The sequence below is a fragment of the Polypterus senegalus genome, chromosome 2 (genome assembly GCF_016835505.1).
Source record: "Polypterus senegalus isolate Bchr_013 chromosome 2, ASM1683550v1, whole genome shotgun sequence".
Classification (NCBI taxonomy): Eukaryota; Metazoa; Chordata; class Cladistia; order Polypteriformes; family Polypteridae; genus Polypterus; species Polypterus senegalus.
This window is the reverse complement of record NC_053155.1, coordinates 99,005,167-99,024,082: the sequence shown is the minus strand read 5'-3', so window position 1 is coordinate 99,024,082 and position 18,916 is coordinate 99,005,167. Positions and strand designations below refer to the sequence as shown.

Below are 18,916 nucleotides of genomic sequence, written 5' to 3'. Positions count from 1 at the left end.
AGTTTTTTTTTCTAAAATTAACTGTTATGGTTTTTTCATGTCTGCTGTTTCTGTAGGAGGGTGACAATGAGTTAAATTCCAATGGATGTTTTTCAATTGTTGACGAGCAATAAGCAAAAGGTATCAAAAGGTATTGCTGAAAACCACAGAAAACAAAAAAAGGCAATAAAAAAAAAAAAAAAAACAGTACGAGGAAAGTTCGAAAAAAGAAAAAAAAAAATTCAAATGTTTCCGTTTGGGCGATCGTTGTACTGAGCTGTGGCAGAACTAACTGCTCTGCAGCCAGACCCTTTTGATTCATTCAGGCATGTCAAGGTCTTTTGTGCACTTCGTTGTAATTAAAGTATCTGCTGAATGTACTTTGTAGTAATGAGATTTCTATAGACTCGTGTCATATGGGGAAACTGTCGGGACCATAAAAATACCTCGTTGTAATGGAATTTTACCTGTAATTTGATTTCAGAGAAAAACATGTTTAAATACAGTAGTTAACAGACTGCACCGGAGAGGGTGGAGCTTGTGGCACACGTTCAGGGTAGACATTTGTACTAATTTCACATTTAGAATAGTCACAAAAATAATTTGAAGAGTAACAAAAAAAAAAAAAATCAGACGTGAGACAAAAATTTGGATAAAGTCACTTTTAGCTACATTGTGAATGCTGCCTAAAAAGACTCACGCTTCTTTGACAATGGCTGTTTTATCTTCAACAACAGCATTCAAAAAATGTTACGTGAAAACGCTAAACATGGCAACGGGGTTCACCTAACGTTTAACAGTAGCACGTCGGTAATAAATCTTAAGTAGTCAAAAAAGTCCTTGGTAAGATTACCGAACAAAATTGTCACGGTGCTCTTCAGAAAACGTACCGGAATGTAAGACAAAATTGGGGACTCAAATTTTTAACAAACAAGGCAGTTAAAACTGTTACGACTCCAAAAAGAAAAGGACGTTGCTAAGACAATAACAGCTTTAGCAGAAGACAAAAACGAAGTGATCAGCTTCAATACAAAAATCTTCCCGAAAGACTCAGGCTAAGCGAGCGAGCAAGCGAGCGAGCAAGCGACCGCGCGCACCCAGTTCACAAAACGAACTTCCTCTCGACGAGCTTTTCACGTCCGGGTCAGTTGAGGGCGACGGACTCATCGAAATGGCTGCGCACTTAAAGAAGCGGGTGTACGAAGAATTTAGTAAAGTTGTGCAGGTAAGTTTCACTTCCATTTGCGGCACTCACAGCACTGTTTTATGTGAGACGTTTCCTTTTTAACTTAATGTCTTAAAGCTTAACCAAAGACATCAGGTCGCGTGGTGATTAATTTTAGTCAAGTCTTTATTGAGGCGTTCCGCTTTTTCTGTTTTGAAATTTCATCTGTAGTGTACATTTCTTTGCCTGTACTACTTGTGTTTTGAATTAAAATGCATGTTTAGAGGGTACATTTTAGTCACCCGAGTATGTTAATAACAGTTTTAAATAAACATTTAAGGATGCTATCATTCATAGACGTGACAGGGTGTCTATAACAGATAATGGATCTGTGATTCCCGATTCCTTTTTAGCGTTGTACAACCTTAAAAGTGAAAATATTTTTCAAAGTATGAATACTGAATTAACTTTTAAAATGAAACCATTTAGGTGCATGCCTGTTGTACCGCATAAAATATGACGAATATCATTTAATTGTCAACTGTCAGGCGTTTATTATTTAAAGACGCCTTGGACAGTGTCGTTGTGTCAGCCTTAAACATCTACTTGAGCAGCTGTGTACCACCTTATGATAAAGTATTGAGAATGAGAAACCCACACACTGTAAATCCTGAGGCATATTGTATTGTAGCTTTATGGGGTCATTAATGTGGCGAGATGTGTGCTGTAGTATCATTTTTACTAATCAAAGCGTGCCACCTTCCTTGGTGTTCTTATTGGACACAACTGTAATATCTAGGAAGTTGCTCCTCTGCTTCCTTCTTCCTCTTCTTACGATTGCTCCCGTTAAGGGTTGCCACAGCGGATCATCTTGTTCCATATCTCTGATTCCTAGCACCGCATTATAATATGCTCCATATTTTTCTGGACCTGCTTTTTCCACTAAGGAGTCACTGGAAGGCAGTAGCCGGACACCAGAGGGTAACCAAAACTGGACTGCATGACAATCCATCATTGGGCACACTTACTCAGTGAGAAACCATTTGGAGTCATCAATGATCTAGGGCAAAATAAAACTGACATGGACATGTGAAGAAGCATGGAGTGCCAGTGTTGAATAATTAGTACGCCAAATAGGAAAAGCGAGCTGAAACACTACAGAGCCCCGGTCGTGCACTGACAGATACCCTAATAATACTGTTATGTCTTTTCTGTACTTAGCTCTGTTGTAGACATTGTTTCTTTAAAACTCGGATAGTTAAGTGGCTAATAATTAAAATGCAAGTGAAAATTTAAATAATAGTGTCTCATATGAGTACTTTATAACGCTTGCCAGGGTTTGTGTTGTTATCAGTTTAATCAAACAGAGATTAAGGGGTGACATGATAAATGTTTAAATTGTTGAAGGTAGTACAGCAGATCCCAGTTCTTATTTTAAATTCTGCAACAAGAACACAAGGGCATAGTTTAGTTTCTCTTCACGTCAAAAAATGAGACACATGGAATAAATTGCAAAGTGCTGTGGTGGAGAGTAGTACTTTAGGGACCTTCAAATTGATTTTATTTTGGACAATTTTGGTGAATAGAAGGAACAAGCTCATTTGGTGAATGTCCGGTTCCCATCACAGATTTTCGAATGTTCTGTTTTATATATATATATATATATATATATATATATATATATATATATATATATAAATAAAATTTTAGAAAAATCTGTACATCAGTCAGATAGTCCCTACTCAACTCAGACATCCATTCATCATTAAAATGCAGCTGTTGCATACCATCTTACATGCCATCTACCAAAGTTTTGAGGTAAATTAGTTCTCCTCACTAATTGTACAACTGGAGAGTGGCCATGTGTTACATAAAAGGCTTTAACTACACTCTCTACAATGGTAACAGTGACTGTAGTGATTCCATCAACCTTATGAAGACATTCGCACCACTGTGGCTACAGTAAGCCAAATAAACAGAGTGTAAGCATTAATTTGTTCATACATTTATTTTAGCAATTCAAAATGTAGTCAATTTTATTTTTTTTTTACCATTTAAAATGTACTATTGATGTTCTGTACTTAGTGCATATATGCTGTCTGGAATTGACATAAAAAACACACTGCTTCATTCTAACTTGGGCATGAAAGTATGCAGCTAAAAAAACCTATTTGTGCTGTCAAGAAGCAATTTTTGTTTTTTTCATTGATATTTGAAAAGATTTTTTGGAAACAGCACGTCACTGTTTACAACACTGTAATATTTAAAACTAGCCGAAGCCCGCCGTAGCATACGGCGGTGTAAGAATAGGAGTGGAAAACATTGATAAAGGAATTCAGTATAACAAAGGTTTAGGAAACCACCGTCGCAGTATAACGAAAACAGCAAGGAGCAAAACCAATACCAATGGTCGAGAGAGTACCTTCCTGCAGCAGGCTACAGAAAACAGACATATATAGATAGACGCCGCATTCACTGTGTTGCTCAGTCGACACGATAAGTCAGAGCGTCCGCCCTATTGCGAGTGGCAAAAGTGCCATTTAAACTAATACAGGTAGACGTGGAAACCGAGTTAAAACCAATAACGTTTTAAACAGTATCGTTTACATACAACAGATTTTGGCGAATCGTTTATATGCAATTATTTATATCCATTTATACACAAATAACGGCAATTATTAAAAAAATATATATATATTTATTATTATTAAATAATTCCTCCCGTATAAGTAACATTTCTCAGACTGCTTTCTTCCATCTCTGAAACATTTCTAGACTTCGTCCTGTTCTTACGCAACACAGTACTGAAGTATTGGTTAATGCTATAGTCACCTCACGTATAGAATACTGTAATGCTATTCTATCTGTCATCCCACAAAAACGTATCCATCGCTTACAACTTCTTCAAAATTCTGCTGCCAGGGTAATAACCTGCTGTTCTAAATCCACTGAATATACTACACCTATTCTCTGTCAACTTCACTGGCTCCCTGTTAACTACACAATACAATACTAAATACCGCTTTTAACATTTAAAGCTCTCCACAACCTCACTGCTCTCCTACAGACTGACACTCGTCTCACTCACTCCTATTCTCATCTGCAGCTGTACTTTCTGTACCACACATTAAACTCTGTGCTATGGAAGCTCGAGCGTCTCTCATAGTGCTCTTCAATTCGGGAATTCTCTTCTCTCTCATATACATCAGCTTGATTCAATAACACATTTTAAAACTACCCTTAAAACTTACCTTTTCAAACTGGCATACCAATTGTGAATTAGGCACTGTTACTGCCAGTTATCTTTGTTTGATAATTTTTGCTGTTTGATCGAGAGCGACTGTGGACGCGGAAGTAGGATTAGAGATGGCGGACGGGGCTCTCTGTCTTGCGTGCCCTTAGTGAATTATATATATAGATAAATTGCTTTGAAAATGTGGGCTTGATGCAGCAATGCAAATTGTTGTTGAAAATGTTTGGTTTATACACACAAACCCTTATTAATAATGAGTCCAATTCAAATAATAATACTAATCATATCCATATATTTCCCTTGAAACAGCAACAACAGTTGGAAGATTTTCCTGCTAAGAGGTTGCGTTTAACAAAACCAAGCAAGTCTGCTGCTCTCCATATTGACCTATGCAAGGCCACAAACTCTACTGATGCTCTTCAGTATCTGGTTCAGTTTGCACGGAAACCAGTAGAAGCTGAGAGTGTCGAAGGAGTAGTGAGAATTTTGCTTGAGTTTTATTATAAGGTAGGTAAAGAGGGGAATACCCGAATTGTGTATTTTTTTTTTTTTTAGATATATTTCAATGTGAAAGTTTGGCCTACTTTATGAAATTTTTATTTCAGGAAACTGATTCTTCTGTAAGGCTGAAAATCGCATCTCTACTTGGAGTGCTTTCGAAAACCCATGGATTTTCTCCTGATTGTATAGTTGATGATGTTATTAATACGCTTAACAATGAAAGTGAGTCTCAGAAAATTATTTTAATTATCTTATATCTGTATTATTATTCAATAGAAAAATATTACATACATTTAAATTAACATATCCTTTTGAGCACAGGTCTCAATTTTTCAATTATGTGCTTTGTTTGTATAAAACAGAATCCCACCAAGTTCTCGCACAGTTACTGGATACTTTGCTGGTTATTGGCGTGCAGCTTCCAGAAAGCCAGACCATTAGAGTTCGTCTTGTTGAAGTCGCTTGTAGGGTAAGTAAGACTTAAAAAAATGCAAAAAAGAAAATTAGGTATGGTACAGTCTGTGCTTTTATAGGTGTGTATGTATTTACATATAAAGATATACTGGTGTGTATGATTCAGTAATACAAAAAGGTTAGAAAACAAAAATAAAACTGGTTTACAAGATAATATACAGTAAGAAGAACTGTGCTTTCATAGTTTAATGCATGTGTTTCAAGCCCAGTCCAGATTTTTCTCCAAATGCACCCCCAGGTGAATATGAATCTGAGCCAGCTCCGCTTCCGCTCCCTGAATAGAGACTGTAGTTGGGGAAGCCTTTTTCTAAAACCCTGTTCTGATAAGCCTCACAAAGTTTGGTTTCTCTGTTGAGTAGTTAGAAATCCAAGACAGTTAAATAAGTGGGCATGCTTAGCTGAGTCATCTTGCAGCAGTGAATGTTATGTGGTAGTGTTGGAGCAGTACTAAAATTCTTACTTTGGCATCAATACAAGCTTTCGGACTTTAGCACTGGTACCAGAAAATTCTGTGGCAAATAGAGAGTTTTAGAGTTATCTGCTATCTTGCTCCAGTCTCCCTGGTGTGCTGCACCATCACGCCGCACTATACACAAATCCAGATCACATCAAAGCAATAAGGGGAAGAGGGCATGCATTGATTGCATGTATTCTAGCACAACTCTTGCAGTAGATTTTTTTTATTTCATTTCTAGTCATAGTGACTTTATCAGTAAAACCTCTCCTTCTGGGTTTAAATGCAGCTACTCAAAATAGTAGTCCTTTGTAGTGTAAGAATAGTCACTGTTTATCATAACATTTGAAACAGGCTTGTGTTTTAGAGCATATACAACCGTTTTTAATCCCAAATTTTCATGCATTGTAGCACCTTACAGATACATCATTTGGGGTGAGGAATAAGTGTCTGCAGCTGATGGGTTTCCTAGGAACAGTGGAGAAACAATGTTCCAAAGAAATGGAGTGCCTGCCAGTACAGGATGTACAAAAGATAATTGGAGATCATTTCAGTGATCAGGATCCTCGAGTGCGCACAGCAGCAATTAAAGCAATGGTTAGATTGTTTTTCATTCTATACAACATAACTTTGTTTTGATCACATTTTGAAGGTGTTAACCTGTAAATTGTTTACTCTGTTGATTTTTTTGTATCTAGCTACAGTTACATGAACGAGGGATGAAGCTGCAGCAAAATATATACAGTCAGGTAAATATCTGCTTTTAAATTCATCTTAACTTTTAGCATTAAACCTGTGTGCTTTTCACAAAAAAAGTAATAGCAAGGTAGAATTTATTCGTTTGTTATGGTTTAATGCCTGAAAATCTTTTAGAAAGCAAACACAGTAATCCCTCCTCGATCGCGGGGGTTGTATTCCAAACCCCCCCGCGATAGGTGAAAATCCGCGAAGTAGAAACCATATGTTAGTATGGTTATTTTTATATATTTTAAGCCCTTATAAACTCTCCCACCCTGTTAACATTATTAGAGCCCTCTAGACATGAAATAACACCCTTTAGTCAAACGTTTAAACTGTGCTCCATGACAAGACAGAGATGACAGTTCTTTCTCACAATTAAAAGAATGCAAACATATCTTCTCTTCAAAGGAGCGCCGTCAGGAGCAGAGAATGTCAGAGAGAGCGCTCGCTAAGAAAAGCAAACAATCAAAAAATCAATACGTGCTTTTAAGTATACAGAAGCGGCATTTTGTAGAGGAGCGTCCGTATCCTCTGTGCAAACAGCCCCTCTGCTAACACCCCCTCCGTCAGGCAGAGAGAGTGAGAAAGATAGAGAGAATCAAACCAATCAAGCACCGCGCAGGAAGCATATCTTATATCATTGAGGAGTTTTAGTTAATATGCAATACATGCTCTGATTGGGTAGCTTCTCAGCCATCCGCCAATAGCATCCCTTGTATGAAATCAACTAGGCAAACAAACTGAGGAAGCGTGTACCATAAATTAAAAGACCCATTGTCCGCAGAAAGCGGCGAACCAGCGAAAAATCTGTGATATATATTTAGATGTGCTTACATTTAAAATCTGCGATAGAGTGAAGCCGCGAAAGTCGAAGCGTGATATAGCGAGGGATTACTGTACCTGAAAGTTCTTTAGAAAGTAAAAAAGAAAAAAAAGTTACTGCTTATTTAAATGTTAAACTTTAACTTGTTGCAAAAGAAAGACATTTTTAATTATAAATATGACCCTCATCTTCTATATAAACATCTATGCGTGGAACTCTGTTTGTCTGGCCCGGAAGTGTGATCAAGTAGTGACAAGCTGAAAGAGCCCGCAAGGCGACCCTAAGTTAACAAGTCGGAAGAAGAAAGATGTACAAGGCTACACCATGAAGCTGAAAGAAAGCAACTCTGTCGCCAAAGTAAAATTGCCGTGGAAAGACAAACGAGAGAGAAACTCGCTTAGCTGCTGATAGACAAGGGGGGTGAGCACATAAGCAAAACGAAACTGCCGACTCTGCATTTCATTTTTTTTCCTGATGATTTCAATAGTTTCTAGGCTTTTTATAGCAAGGGCGTACACAGCTATAATAATAATTATTATTATAGCAATAAAATAATCCTCAACACTTCCTGGAGGCACTCTTAAAAATCTTTTAACTGTCCAATTAACAAAGTAGTTAAAGCATTTATGATTTTAACCTTGCTATTCTGAATAATATAGCAGCAAGAGCGTAATATTGTTGTGACAATTTTATCCTAAATAATACCAAACTAGAATGTACAAAAATAAGACTTAAAATACTAAGGAGGAAAGAACTAACAGAGAAAAAAGATAGTAAGAACCCAAAGTTAAAACAAGTAAGCTAGTTGGCTCTGGGTCTAACTAAACTGGTTTCATTCCTCCTGTCTAACAGATAGCGAACTTGTCCCTTTTCCACCAATCTGCCATAATGCCCCCAAACCGACTTCTCATTATTTTCTCTCTCTCTAACTCTCCCACTGGGCCTCTTTTTTTCCTAGCACCAGTGGAGTGCTTGCCACTAGATCTGTACCCAGTGAGGCAGTGGCAATGAGGCCAGGTGTCTGAATTACTTCTGAAGTCTGGGACTGCCTCCAAATTGCTCTAAAGAAGCCAGTATGGAACCTTTTCTTTTGGTCCTGTTGTCCCTACAGTAATTGTTCATTGACCTTAAAGAGCCAAGATTCCATGTCATCTCCTCTGCTTCTTGTTTTGTTTGAGGGACAAGAAGGGCCATACATTTCCCTCCAGTTACCATATGCCCTGAAAATGCTACATGTTTCCCTTTTTTATTTATTTATTTATTTTACTTTAGCTCATTGAATAAATCTTAATTGTACATGAACATTCTCATAGCAATATCATTGATTTAGTTTGTTTGCTATCAAAGTTGTGTTTCCTTTTTTTAGCTTCAAATGTCAGCAGTATATTTACTTTGGCCAGGGCGTCTAAACTTTGGTATGGAACTGTGTATATGTATGTGGGTGTATATATAAGACATTGCATAGTGTGTGTGCATTTGTATTTATTGACACAGGGTTTGACAAGTTTTGCCAAATTAGCATAGCTGATTACATGCCTTTTATAGAGAATATTATAATGTGGATTTAAACCAATCTGTTAATAACTGATAGTGCATAGTAAAATTTTTACTTTCATATTTCATTTCTAATATGTTTCAGGCATGCAAGCTGTTGACAGATGACTATGAGCAAGTTCGATCAGCAGCCGTACAGTTGGTATGGGTTCTTAGCCAACTCTATCCAGAAAGGTAGAGTTTTGCTTCTTTATGTTGTTAGAATTAAGTCTAGGATAAAGGTACAATCCCCTCAGCAATTATTGGTACCCTTATAAAGATTAGCAAAAAGGTTTGTAAAAAAAATCACATTATGGTGAATTAACCTTAATCTCGCACTGAAAAAAAAATTAGGGAAATCTGGGGTCTCATTTATCAAGCGTGCATAAAACAAGCTCTAAACTAGTGTGTATACCAACAGCCGTAAGCACAAGAAAGTTGGGAATTATCAAATGTGAGTACGCACAGCTGTACGAAATGACTGATGATGAATCGCACTCCTTCTAAATTGTGTGCGTGTGCATATTAATTTAAATTTGCATACAGAAACACCCTCAAATTACTTTATTTGGCAAACAACCTTCCTACTACTGCAGAAATCAAGAAAAAGTGGTTTGATTTAAAAGTGTCCTCTAAAAAAGGAATTGCAGCCCACAAAAGACACCTCGGTGCCACGGGAGGAGGCCAGAGTCTTATTTCAGTGTCACCATCGGATGACAAGATAGCGGCAATTATTGGTGAAACGTCAATGAGCGGAGTAATCCCCGATGGTGACACTGAAAGTGCAATCCCATCAACTGCAGGAGAGGCCGAGCCATCCGAAAATGGTTAGAAGGTTTTCAAATGTTTGTGTTGCGATATATTATTCATAGATAAATAACACTCACATTGCAAATGATTTGGATTGTTTATTTAACATTTATTTTATAGATCTGCCAGTTTTGCCAGGTCCTGCTCTGCCTGCCACTTCAGCACGTCCGATGCGTTTCGAGGCACGAGTCCTGACTGATGCGGTTCTGAAAACACAGGAGGAATTAGTGAGAGGCATTGCAAGCATAAAAGAGGAACTGCACCAAATCAGTGTGAACTTGAGGAACATTAGTGATTCACTAAATGCATCATGCTAGTTCAATAAAAGCTCCAATTGATCTCACCATTTTCTCACAATTACTCCTCATTGTGAAACAGATTTAGAACCGTTCGATTATCCCTACTCTTAGTTGCACGGCCACAGCATTTGGCATGGGGTCAAAACCTTCTGCCATGTGGCGATCTTCTTGTATCGGCATCTCATCCAGTGGTATACCGTTTTTAATGGCAATATTATGCAGCACACTGCATGCTTTAACTATATAGCACACCTAAAGCAAATTGATAAATATTGTAGTTATAAAATATAATTAAAACTTAATTTAAATATTTAAACATTCAAAATCTTGTCGGGTTTGTATTGCAATATGCCTCCTCTGCTTGACAGACACAGCCATCGAGCCTTCAGCAAGCCTATTGCATGTTCTACTGTGCTTCTTGTGCGCTCGTGTGCTCGGTTGTAATTCAGCTCCTTTTGGGATACAGGGTTTGCCACTGGGGTCATCAGCCAGGATTTAAGGGCATATCCTCGATCCCCTGCAATGATGTAGATTAACATAAAATACAGTACACTAGATGGTGTTGAGAAGTAATCTAATCGTTACACACTTACCAATAAGCCAGCCTTCTCCAGCAGTGCTTTGCTGAAGACGAAGTCCCACGATGCTGTTCTGCACAACGAAGGAATCGTGTGTCCCTCCCGGGCTGTTACGCGACATTTAGCAGGTTCAAGTGTGCATCGCAGATTACCTGCACGTTAATGGAGTGATAGCCTTTTCTATTTACAAATGCAAATTCATCAACAGTAGGAGCTTTCAGGGCAACATGTGTGCAGTCAACTGCCCCTATTACACTTTGAAATCCTGCGATGTTATAGAAATCGGTCATAATTTTTGTCCTTTCCGCTGCGGTGTTTGGAAACATAATGTACTGTGATGTAAGTGATATAATTGCATGTAAAACGTGTCGCATAATTTGGCTCACGGTGGGTTGAGAAATACCAGACTTGTCACCAATTTCCCTTTGAAATGTGCCTGTGGCTAAAAAGCCAACAGTAGAAAAAACCTGAGTGTGCACGGGGACTGCACTGGTGCGTTTTGCGCTTTGTTATTTAGATGGCATGCCAGAAAAAATTCTTGCCTATAATTTAACCACAAATATCAGCATCTGCAGTTACGTAAATGCTACTGCAACTTTGACTGGAACTATTTTCTGTGATCAGAAACACCAAAAATTGAGCTTTTTGGCAATGAATGCTCAAGGTGGGTTTGGTGCATAAAGAAGGATGGTCATATCGAAAAGAATCTGATCTCCATTTCAAGTATGGTGGACATTCTATGATGTTGTGTAGCTGTTTTTCCTCCAGAGGCCATGGGAACCATTTTAGGGTACATGTCATTACAGACTCCACAAAATACCCAGAGATTTTAAATTTAAATCTGGCTTTGTCTTCTAAGAAACTAAAATTAGGTCATCGTTGAAATTTCCAATAAAACAATAATCCAAAGCACATATGCAAATCAACATTAAAATGGAAACACGATATCAAGCTTATGCCGTGGTCATCTTAGTCTTCAGGTCTAAAACCTATTGAAAACCAGTGGGGTGAGCTAAAGAGGATGGTGCACAAGAGAGGACCTACGACCCTGGATAATCTGGAGAGATTCTGTAAAGAGGAATGGTCTCGGGTTCCCTGCCGTATATTCTCCAACCTTATAAAATTTTATTAGGGAAGACTAAGTGCCGTTTTATTGGTAAAGGAGCTGGTGCCAAGTATTGCAGAGATTCCAAATCTTGAGGCATGTTATGAGTTTATTAAAACTTATCTCTTGATGAGGAATTCTTTTTTTTTTTTCTTCAGAATAAACTTACCTCAAAGGTTGATTTACTCAAAAATATATTGTAGTAATCACCAGTGTGTGGTAGTGTGTATTTTGTTAGTGAATAAGAGAGGGCTTTCATTTTTCTGAATGCTGGGCCATGTGCTTAGGTTTTCATAAAGTGAATAAATGCATGTTGGGGGTCAGATAGTTAGCAAACTCTTTGATAGCAAGAGGAGTTTTTGTGTGTTTGTTTTGTTATGTGATAGTATAAAAATGCAATGTTGATGCCCTAAAAGGTGTTTGACTGCTTCCTATGTATATAGGAAACTTTTCATGTCTCAAGTCAGTTAAACAAAGAGGTATTCCTCCTCACCTTACTTCAAAAAATTAAAATGTAATAATGTAAGTATGTCATGGCATAATAGTGCAGTTCATAGTTATTTTTTATTTTCTGTCAAATTCCAACATTTTTAGAAATTTTATTTATACATTCATTGACCTTTGGCACAGTAGCAGCAGGGTTTTATTACTCCCTTCTCTTTTATTTTTTGGGGATGGGGCATAGATATGAAGGCGAGCAGAAATAAAAATAGCTTTATTATTAATATAGTAACTACACATTATTTGTCAACATTTTTCTCTTCTCTTTCTTTTTAAGCATTGTTCCGATTCCATCGTCAAATGAAGAAATCCGTCTGGTAGATGATGCGTTTGGTAAAATTTGCCACATGGTTAATGATGGATCATGGGTTGTTAGAGTTCAGGCTGCAAAACTGTTGGTGAGCCTTTTATACTTTTTTTAATGCATGTTAAAAACCATGTGAATTTAAAGTTAAATAAATTTGCCAACAGCCTTGTACTAAATGACAGCAGGTTTACTATGATTGCTATTTCTTTGACATAACTTGATTAATGAGTCTTTTTTTTTTTCACAATTGCTATTGGACATAACTTGTTATATTTGTTGAATAATTTACAGGGTTCGATGCAGCAAGTCAGTGTGCATTTTCTAGAGCAAACACTGGACAAAAAACTTATGTCTGATCTGAGGGTATGTATAGAGGTTGTTTATTTGTTCACATCTCATCTAGATGAGGCATGGTAGAGTCAAGCAGAGTTTAAGACCCCTGTAATTATGATGTAAAAAGACTTTTTTTTTTTAAACAGAGGAAACGTACTGCACATGAAAGAGCCAAGGAGCTTTATAGCTCAGGGGAATTTTCTTCGGGTCGTAAATGGGCCGATGATGCTCCAAAGGAGAAAATAGACACTGGTGCTGTAAACCTGATAGACTCGGGAGCTTGTGGAGCATTTGTTCATGGGTTAGAAGATGAGATGTTTGGTACGGTTGTCTACCTGTTATATCTTATAAGCTGTATTTTTATAGGCAAAGTTCTATGAGAGTTGTGTTATAAGCACAGGATATTTTTGCAAAGGTACAAGTTAGGTTTACATGGAGCTATAGTTTCTCATGGCACCACTGTTCAAAAATGTGTCTGTGAAACTTGTAGAAGACACCATATTGGTTTTCTACTAGTATTATTCCTGATTTGGGCCTTTTCTAACTCTAGACCCAACATACTGCATTAACTTACCACTTTTTAAAAATGTACCATTTTCATTTTTATTATATTATTAAACAGATTTTTATTGTTCAAACTGTAGGTTTTCTTATAGCATTGCAGCAATTGTAAATATCAGGAAGACTGAGTGATCTGACGAGAAAAATGTGTTTCATCAGTACTGTAGAGAGCTGAATTGACAAATCTTTTCTACTGTGATTCACATAAGGTTTTTAGGTTTTCTGCTTCAGCATTCATTAAACTTGAATGTGAAATTGAAAGTAAAACACAGAGATATAAGGGTTAGTATGAAAGATATAACAGAAAATAGCAAAAGTTGCATAGATGTCCTGATATTCTAAAAAACATCATTCATTTTTCCAGGATGTATACAATTGAACTGTTCTCTGCATAACTTTTTTCTTACAGTACAAAATGTTTACATGACTTAATACATTGTAAATCTTTAACTAAAAAATGTTTTACATATGTTTTTTTTTTTTCTTTGGCAGAAGTGAGGATTGCAGCTGTAGAGGCTGTTTGCACCTTAGCCCAAGCATCTGCTTCGTTTGCTGAAAAATGCCTAGATTTCCTGGTTGATATGTTTAATGATGAGATTGAGGAAGTAAGACTACAGTCCATCCATGTTCTACGGCAAATCTCCAGTCAGATTACACTGAGAGAAGACCAGTTGGACACTGTGCTTGCTGTACTAGAGGTATTTTTTTTTTTTTACACCACTACCAGAACATGTTATATTTTCCAGGTATGCTGTACATTCCCATAGGTTTAATTTTGTTTTCAGCTTTACTGTGAGTGCCAGTTGTTGTTTTCATTTTCCTGTCGTATCTTCAGGTTAACCTTAAGAAATGTATTAAAAAATAGCCTACCAGTCATATTGATAAGACCATCTGTTGTTGCAACTTTTTGATCTAATCTCAGTTTTAGAAGCTATGGTGACTTTATGGAAACTTTAAAGTTTTTGCTTATGTATTCTTTTTAGATATGTTTTGAATGTTAACACTCACGTATCTTCTGTTTTTTAAAGTTTAATTTCTCATGTTTAGTATATGAGTTGTTGTAAAGCAGTATACTCGTAGCATTAGGTGTGTTTGTGTACCAGAACATGCTGCTGTAATAAAAAACTTGTTCATTATCACTGATTTTTTTTTTTTTTAACCTCCCTATGTTTTAAGAGTTACTAAGTTTGCATACATATTTGTTTTTACTCCATGCAAGAGTATGTTAACACATTGTGGCACTGTGCTTTCAGAGATTCACTGCATATTATTAAAGCATTGGTTTATGAAGAAGACCAGATTACTATAAGATCTGTTTCATGAAAAATGCACACCTTTAGACCAAAAATAAGAACTTAGAAAGTCATCTTGTTTATTTCAATTCATTTGGTGCTTGAAAATAGTTATATGGTGCTTTTACCATATACTAAATGTTTTGTTATATTGTTGTCTATTCACATGGGACATTAAACTAAAAGAAAATCTTGAGACAAAAAAAAGAAATCCCCATGTAGTCTTTCTATGGTCTACCTGTATAGTAAATTATTAAACAAAGTATTTTCCAGGGAACACTGTCTTCATGCTTGTCTTGAGGTTTGAAAAACCTGCGGCCATTGTTATTATTATACGCTTCATCATGTTATGGCTGCAGAATAAATGAAGATGTGTTCTGTCATATACAGGACTCTTCCAGGGATATCCGAGAGGCTCTGCATGAACTTCTGTGCTACACAAATGTTTCCACAAAGGAATGCATTCAGTTGGCTCTGGTGGAGCTACTGAAGAACCTTTCTAAGTACCCAACAGATCGCAACTCTGTCTGGAAGTAAGTGACCCTTTTTGACCTGATGTTCCAGCAAAAGCAAATTAATTTTAAAAGATATAGCCCACAAACATCATAGCCCTATCCAGTTTAAGCTCTAAAAAGCTGAAGGAAGTCCCCTCTATCCCAACACACAAAAATGGCAGTTCAAGGACTTGGAGATCAAATCTGTCTTTAACAGGTACACTCTTAAGCAGGTTAACTAAACAGTAATGGATTTTTTGTTTACAGGAAAAAATTAACACACTATATAGAAGGGTCTATATTAAATAATGATTTTTCCATTGTTGGTGGTAGTGTACTCAATTAGTAGAGCAGCACCTTATGAAGCAGTGTATACGTGAAACTTTGAATATATCTACCCACTGCATCTTTGAGGTAATGCCATGCAGTTCTACAAGTAAGCAACAAACCAGTATTACATGAGAGTGACATTCCACAAGGTAAAAAAACATAACTGACAAATAAAACTGCTTTGTGCAATGTTAACAATTTAGCAGTGACAGAAAATATAGCTGATTAATACTTAAGTATAACATAACCTGTAACAGCGCACTACATGATCATGTGCAGTGAATGCACTTGACTTGAGCATTCATAGTTTTCGTACATTCTCTGTACATTTAGTATTCATTTACTCAGTGGTTGATGCGCTTATTGCTTCCTGAGCAGCTCTTCTTTTCTCCACCCTAGCGGCCCACTTCTTCTTTTCTTTCGTCAGCATGTTTTCGTGTTAAAAATGAGTAAGTCGGTGTTTGTGTTGCAATCAATTCGTACGTTTTCTTTAATTTTTAAATTTAGGTTGGCACTTAACTCTTCAATCCGCCTCAAGAATGATTTAAGATATGAAGAGGTAGGGAAAGTGACCGTGAAGGTGGTAGGGATGAGAATGGCGCCGGTACACATGCGCCGCACGGCCGCTGTACTAGCTGCGGCTGAGAGTTCATTCTACAAAAAAATAAATAGATGGATAACCTTGGAGGTCAATCATCACCCCAAAAGTGAATAGTAGACGTCACATAGTATATGTGTACCAAATATCAGGTCAATAGGTCAAATCGGTTTGCGAGCTACAGTTGATTTAAAATCCTGGACAGCCACGATAGTCTATTATATATAAAGATAAGCTAATGTGATTTAAAGGTAGCCTGAGTGATATGAGGAATTGTTCATTTCAAGGTGCTGTTACGGCCTTTATATCACAAGGGTAATCTTCTCAGATGGTATAGTCATGGAATGTAAACACATGCAATTTATTTCAACATTTTTGCACATTATTTTTTTTATGCACTTCTGTCACATTCTCTGCTGTTCTGCTGCATTCACAACCCGAAAAACAGAAACCCATCCTGTTGATAAGAAGAGGTGTGGTGAATAGCACCTTAGTCCAAAACTCTCAAAAATTGTTTGTTTGTTGTGGAAGCATATTCTGTTAATATTCAGTAATTTGAATATAAATATAGTCTTAAGAATGCATCTTCAATATCCATTATATAATTAGTTGCCCAATATACTTCAGTAGTTTTAATTTGTTAATATTTTAACATCTAAAATCATCTGTGTAATAAACATTTTAAACTTCATAGCAAAATTTGTTGTCTAACTCTGAATAATTATTGGTGTGGCATGTTGTCTTTATTTGTATTTGTTTAAAATTGTCTGTGGCATAATCCATACTTTTTTTTTTTTTTTTTGACAGGTGCCTGAAGTTCTTAGGGTCCAGGCACCCTACTCTTGTTTTACCTTTAGTCCCAGAGCTACTAAGCACACACCCATTTTTTGACACTCCTGAACCAGATATGGATGATCCAGCTTGTATCCTTTGTGTGATTTTATTGTAGTTATAGTAGACTGTTTGCTAAAGAATCTAAAAACCGTGCTAATTAATAAGTGCTTTATTAATTAATTTGTGTTCTTCCCACATATTTAACAGATTTACTATTGAAGACCAAAGAAGTTTAATTTGATCTTAATCAATAGTCTTTATATTCCAATAAGGTCATAAACTACTTTGTTCAAAGTTATAAGCATAAACTAAGACATACTGTTAAATGAGCAACCTAGTATACTTGAAAGTACACCATGTAACACATGAATATAAAGTCTGTCTTATGTTTTTTTGACACAATTGTGGTATGTCGTGTCAATTGTTAAAATTACAGGAAATTACATGTGTGTTCACAGCACCTTCATTCATGCAAAATTGTAAATCTCATATTAGTTCTAACATTTTAGTTTTGTTTTTTTTTTAATTTAAAACGGCCCTATGCTTAATAACATAGTGCATGGTCCGTGTACTTTTTGGTATTTAAAATTTCATTTTAGAAGCAAACATGAAAAAATATAAATGAAAGGAATTTTCAGATTTAGATTTTTGATTAAAGAATAAGGTATTTTGTAATTCTGTGGTAACAAATAGCAGTCATAAACTTAAAATTACACATACTTTTCTGGATTTATTTGTGATTCAAATAATGAAAGTGTTATAGCTCAAAAACAACAAAACTAACGCATTTTCATTGTCTGAAAACGGAGGTACTTCTTCTTCTGCGCGATTTTTGAAGACACGTGCGAACCTCCCAACGTATTCCTTACAAGACATCGATCAACAGCCTTGAAGTTACACTGCATGGCATCAGCAGAGGATGGACCGTTACGTTGTTTTTCAGAACAGTAAAAGAGTGACACTCCAGGACGGGGACACTGAGTCGCATTTTTCAGGTAAAAATACAAGCTTTGCAAACTTTGCTTCATTGATGTAACAGCTCTTATATGAACATTATTGTTGTTACTTACTGTGAAACAGCCAACATTTGGTGATTTCTTATACTAACTGTAAGTCTGGCAATTTTTAGAGTGCTAGCATTTTGAATGGTTGCTCATTGACTTTTACCGGCTACTAAAGCTAGTAAACGTTTCGAGTATTAACAGTGCGCAAAAGTGTAACACGTTAGTAGAGCAACGTGATTTACAGAAAGTTTTCTTAACATGTGTTACATTTGTCAATGAGGAACCATTCACACATTTACACACATTCAAAATGCTAGCACTATAAAAATTGCCAGACTTATTGTTAGTAAATGAAATCACCAAATGTTCGCTGTTTCACAGTAAGTAATAACAATAATTTTCATAAAACAACTGCTACATCAATGAAGCAAAGTTTGTATTTTTACCGGAAAGATGTGACTCCGTTTTTCTGTAGTCATGTCCTTGTCCCAGAGTGTCACTCTTTTAGTGTTCTGAAAAAAAAACGTGATGATGCTGATGCCAGCGTAACTTCAAGGCCGTCGGTCGATATCTTGTGAGGAGGATGTTGGGAGGTTCGCACGTGTCGTCAAAAATCATGCAGAAGAAGAAGTACTACGGCTTCAGACAACAAAATCGTCTTTTTGTTGTTTTGAGCTATTACACTTTCATTATTTGAATCACAAATAAATCCAGAAAAGTGTGTGTAATTTTAACTTTATGACTGCTATTTGTTATCACAGAATTACAAAATACCTTATTTTCTCTCATTTTATTCTTTAATCAAAAATCAAAATCTGAAAATTCCTTTCATTTTCGTTTTTTCGTTTTTGCTTCTAAAATGAAATTTCAAATACCAAAAAGTACACGGACTGTGCATATGTATAAATATGGCTATAATTCTCTTTATACGTACTTCTAGAGAACTT

The 18,916-nt window shown here is 36.4% G+C and overlaps 1 protein-coding gene across 1 annotated transcript in view; it reads left to right on the top strand.

The window, feature by feature from the left end:
- The first annotated feature begins 1,106 nt into the window (after positions 1-1,106).
- The window catches only part of ints4 (integrator complex subunit 4), a 40,961-nt gene continuing 23,151 nt past the window's right edge, over positions 1,107-18,916 (top strand). The window contains exons 1-13 of the mRNA XM_039744233.1: positions 1,107-1,204; positions 4,707-4,904; positions 5,003-5,120; positions 5,261-5,367; positions 6,238-6,423; positions 6,525-6,575; positions 9,030-9,118; positions 12,494-12,614; positions 12,815-12,886; positions 13,003-13,177; positions 13,910-14,115; positions 15,100-15,242; positions 16,939-17,054. Coding sequence (XP_039600167.1) covers positions 1,151-1,204; positions 4,707-4,904; positions 5,003-5,120; positions 5,261-5,367; positions 6,238-6,423; positions 6,525-6,575; positions 9,030-9,118; positions 12,494-12,614; positions 12,815-12,886; positions 13,003-13,177; positions 13,910-14,115; positions 15,100-15,242; positions 16,939-17,054 — 1,636 coding nt within the window. The 5' untranslated portion in view covers positions 1,107-1,150. The remainder of the gene's footprint in view (positions 1,205-4,706; positions 4,905-5,002; positions 5,121-5,260; positions 5,368-6,237; positions 6,424-6,524; positions 6,576-9,029; positions 9,119-12,493; positions 12,615-12,814; positions 12,887-13,002; positions 13,178-13,909; positions 14,116-15,099; positions 15,243-16,938; positions 17,055-18,916) is intronic.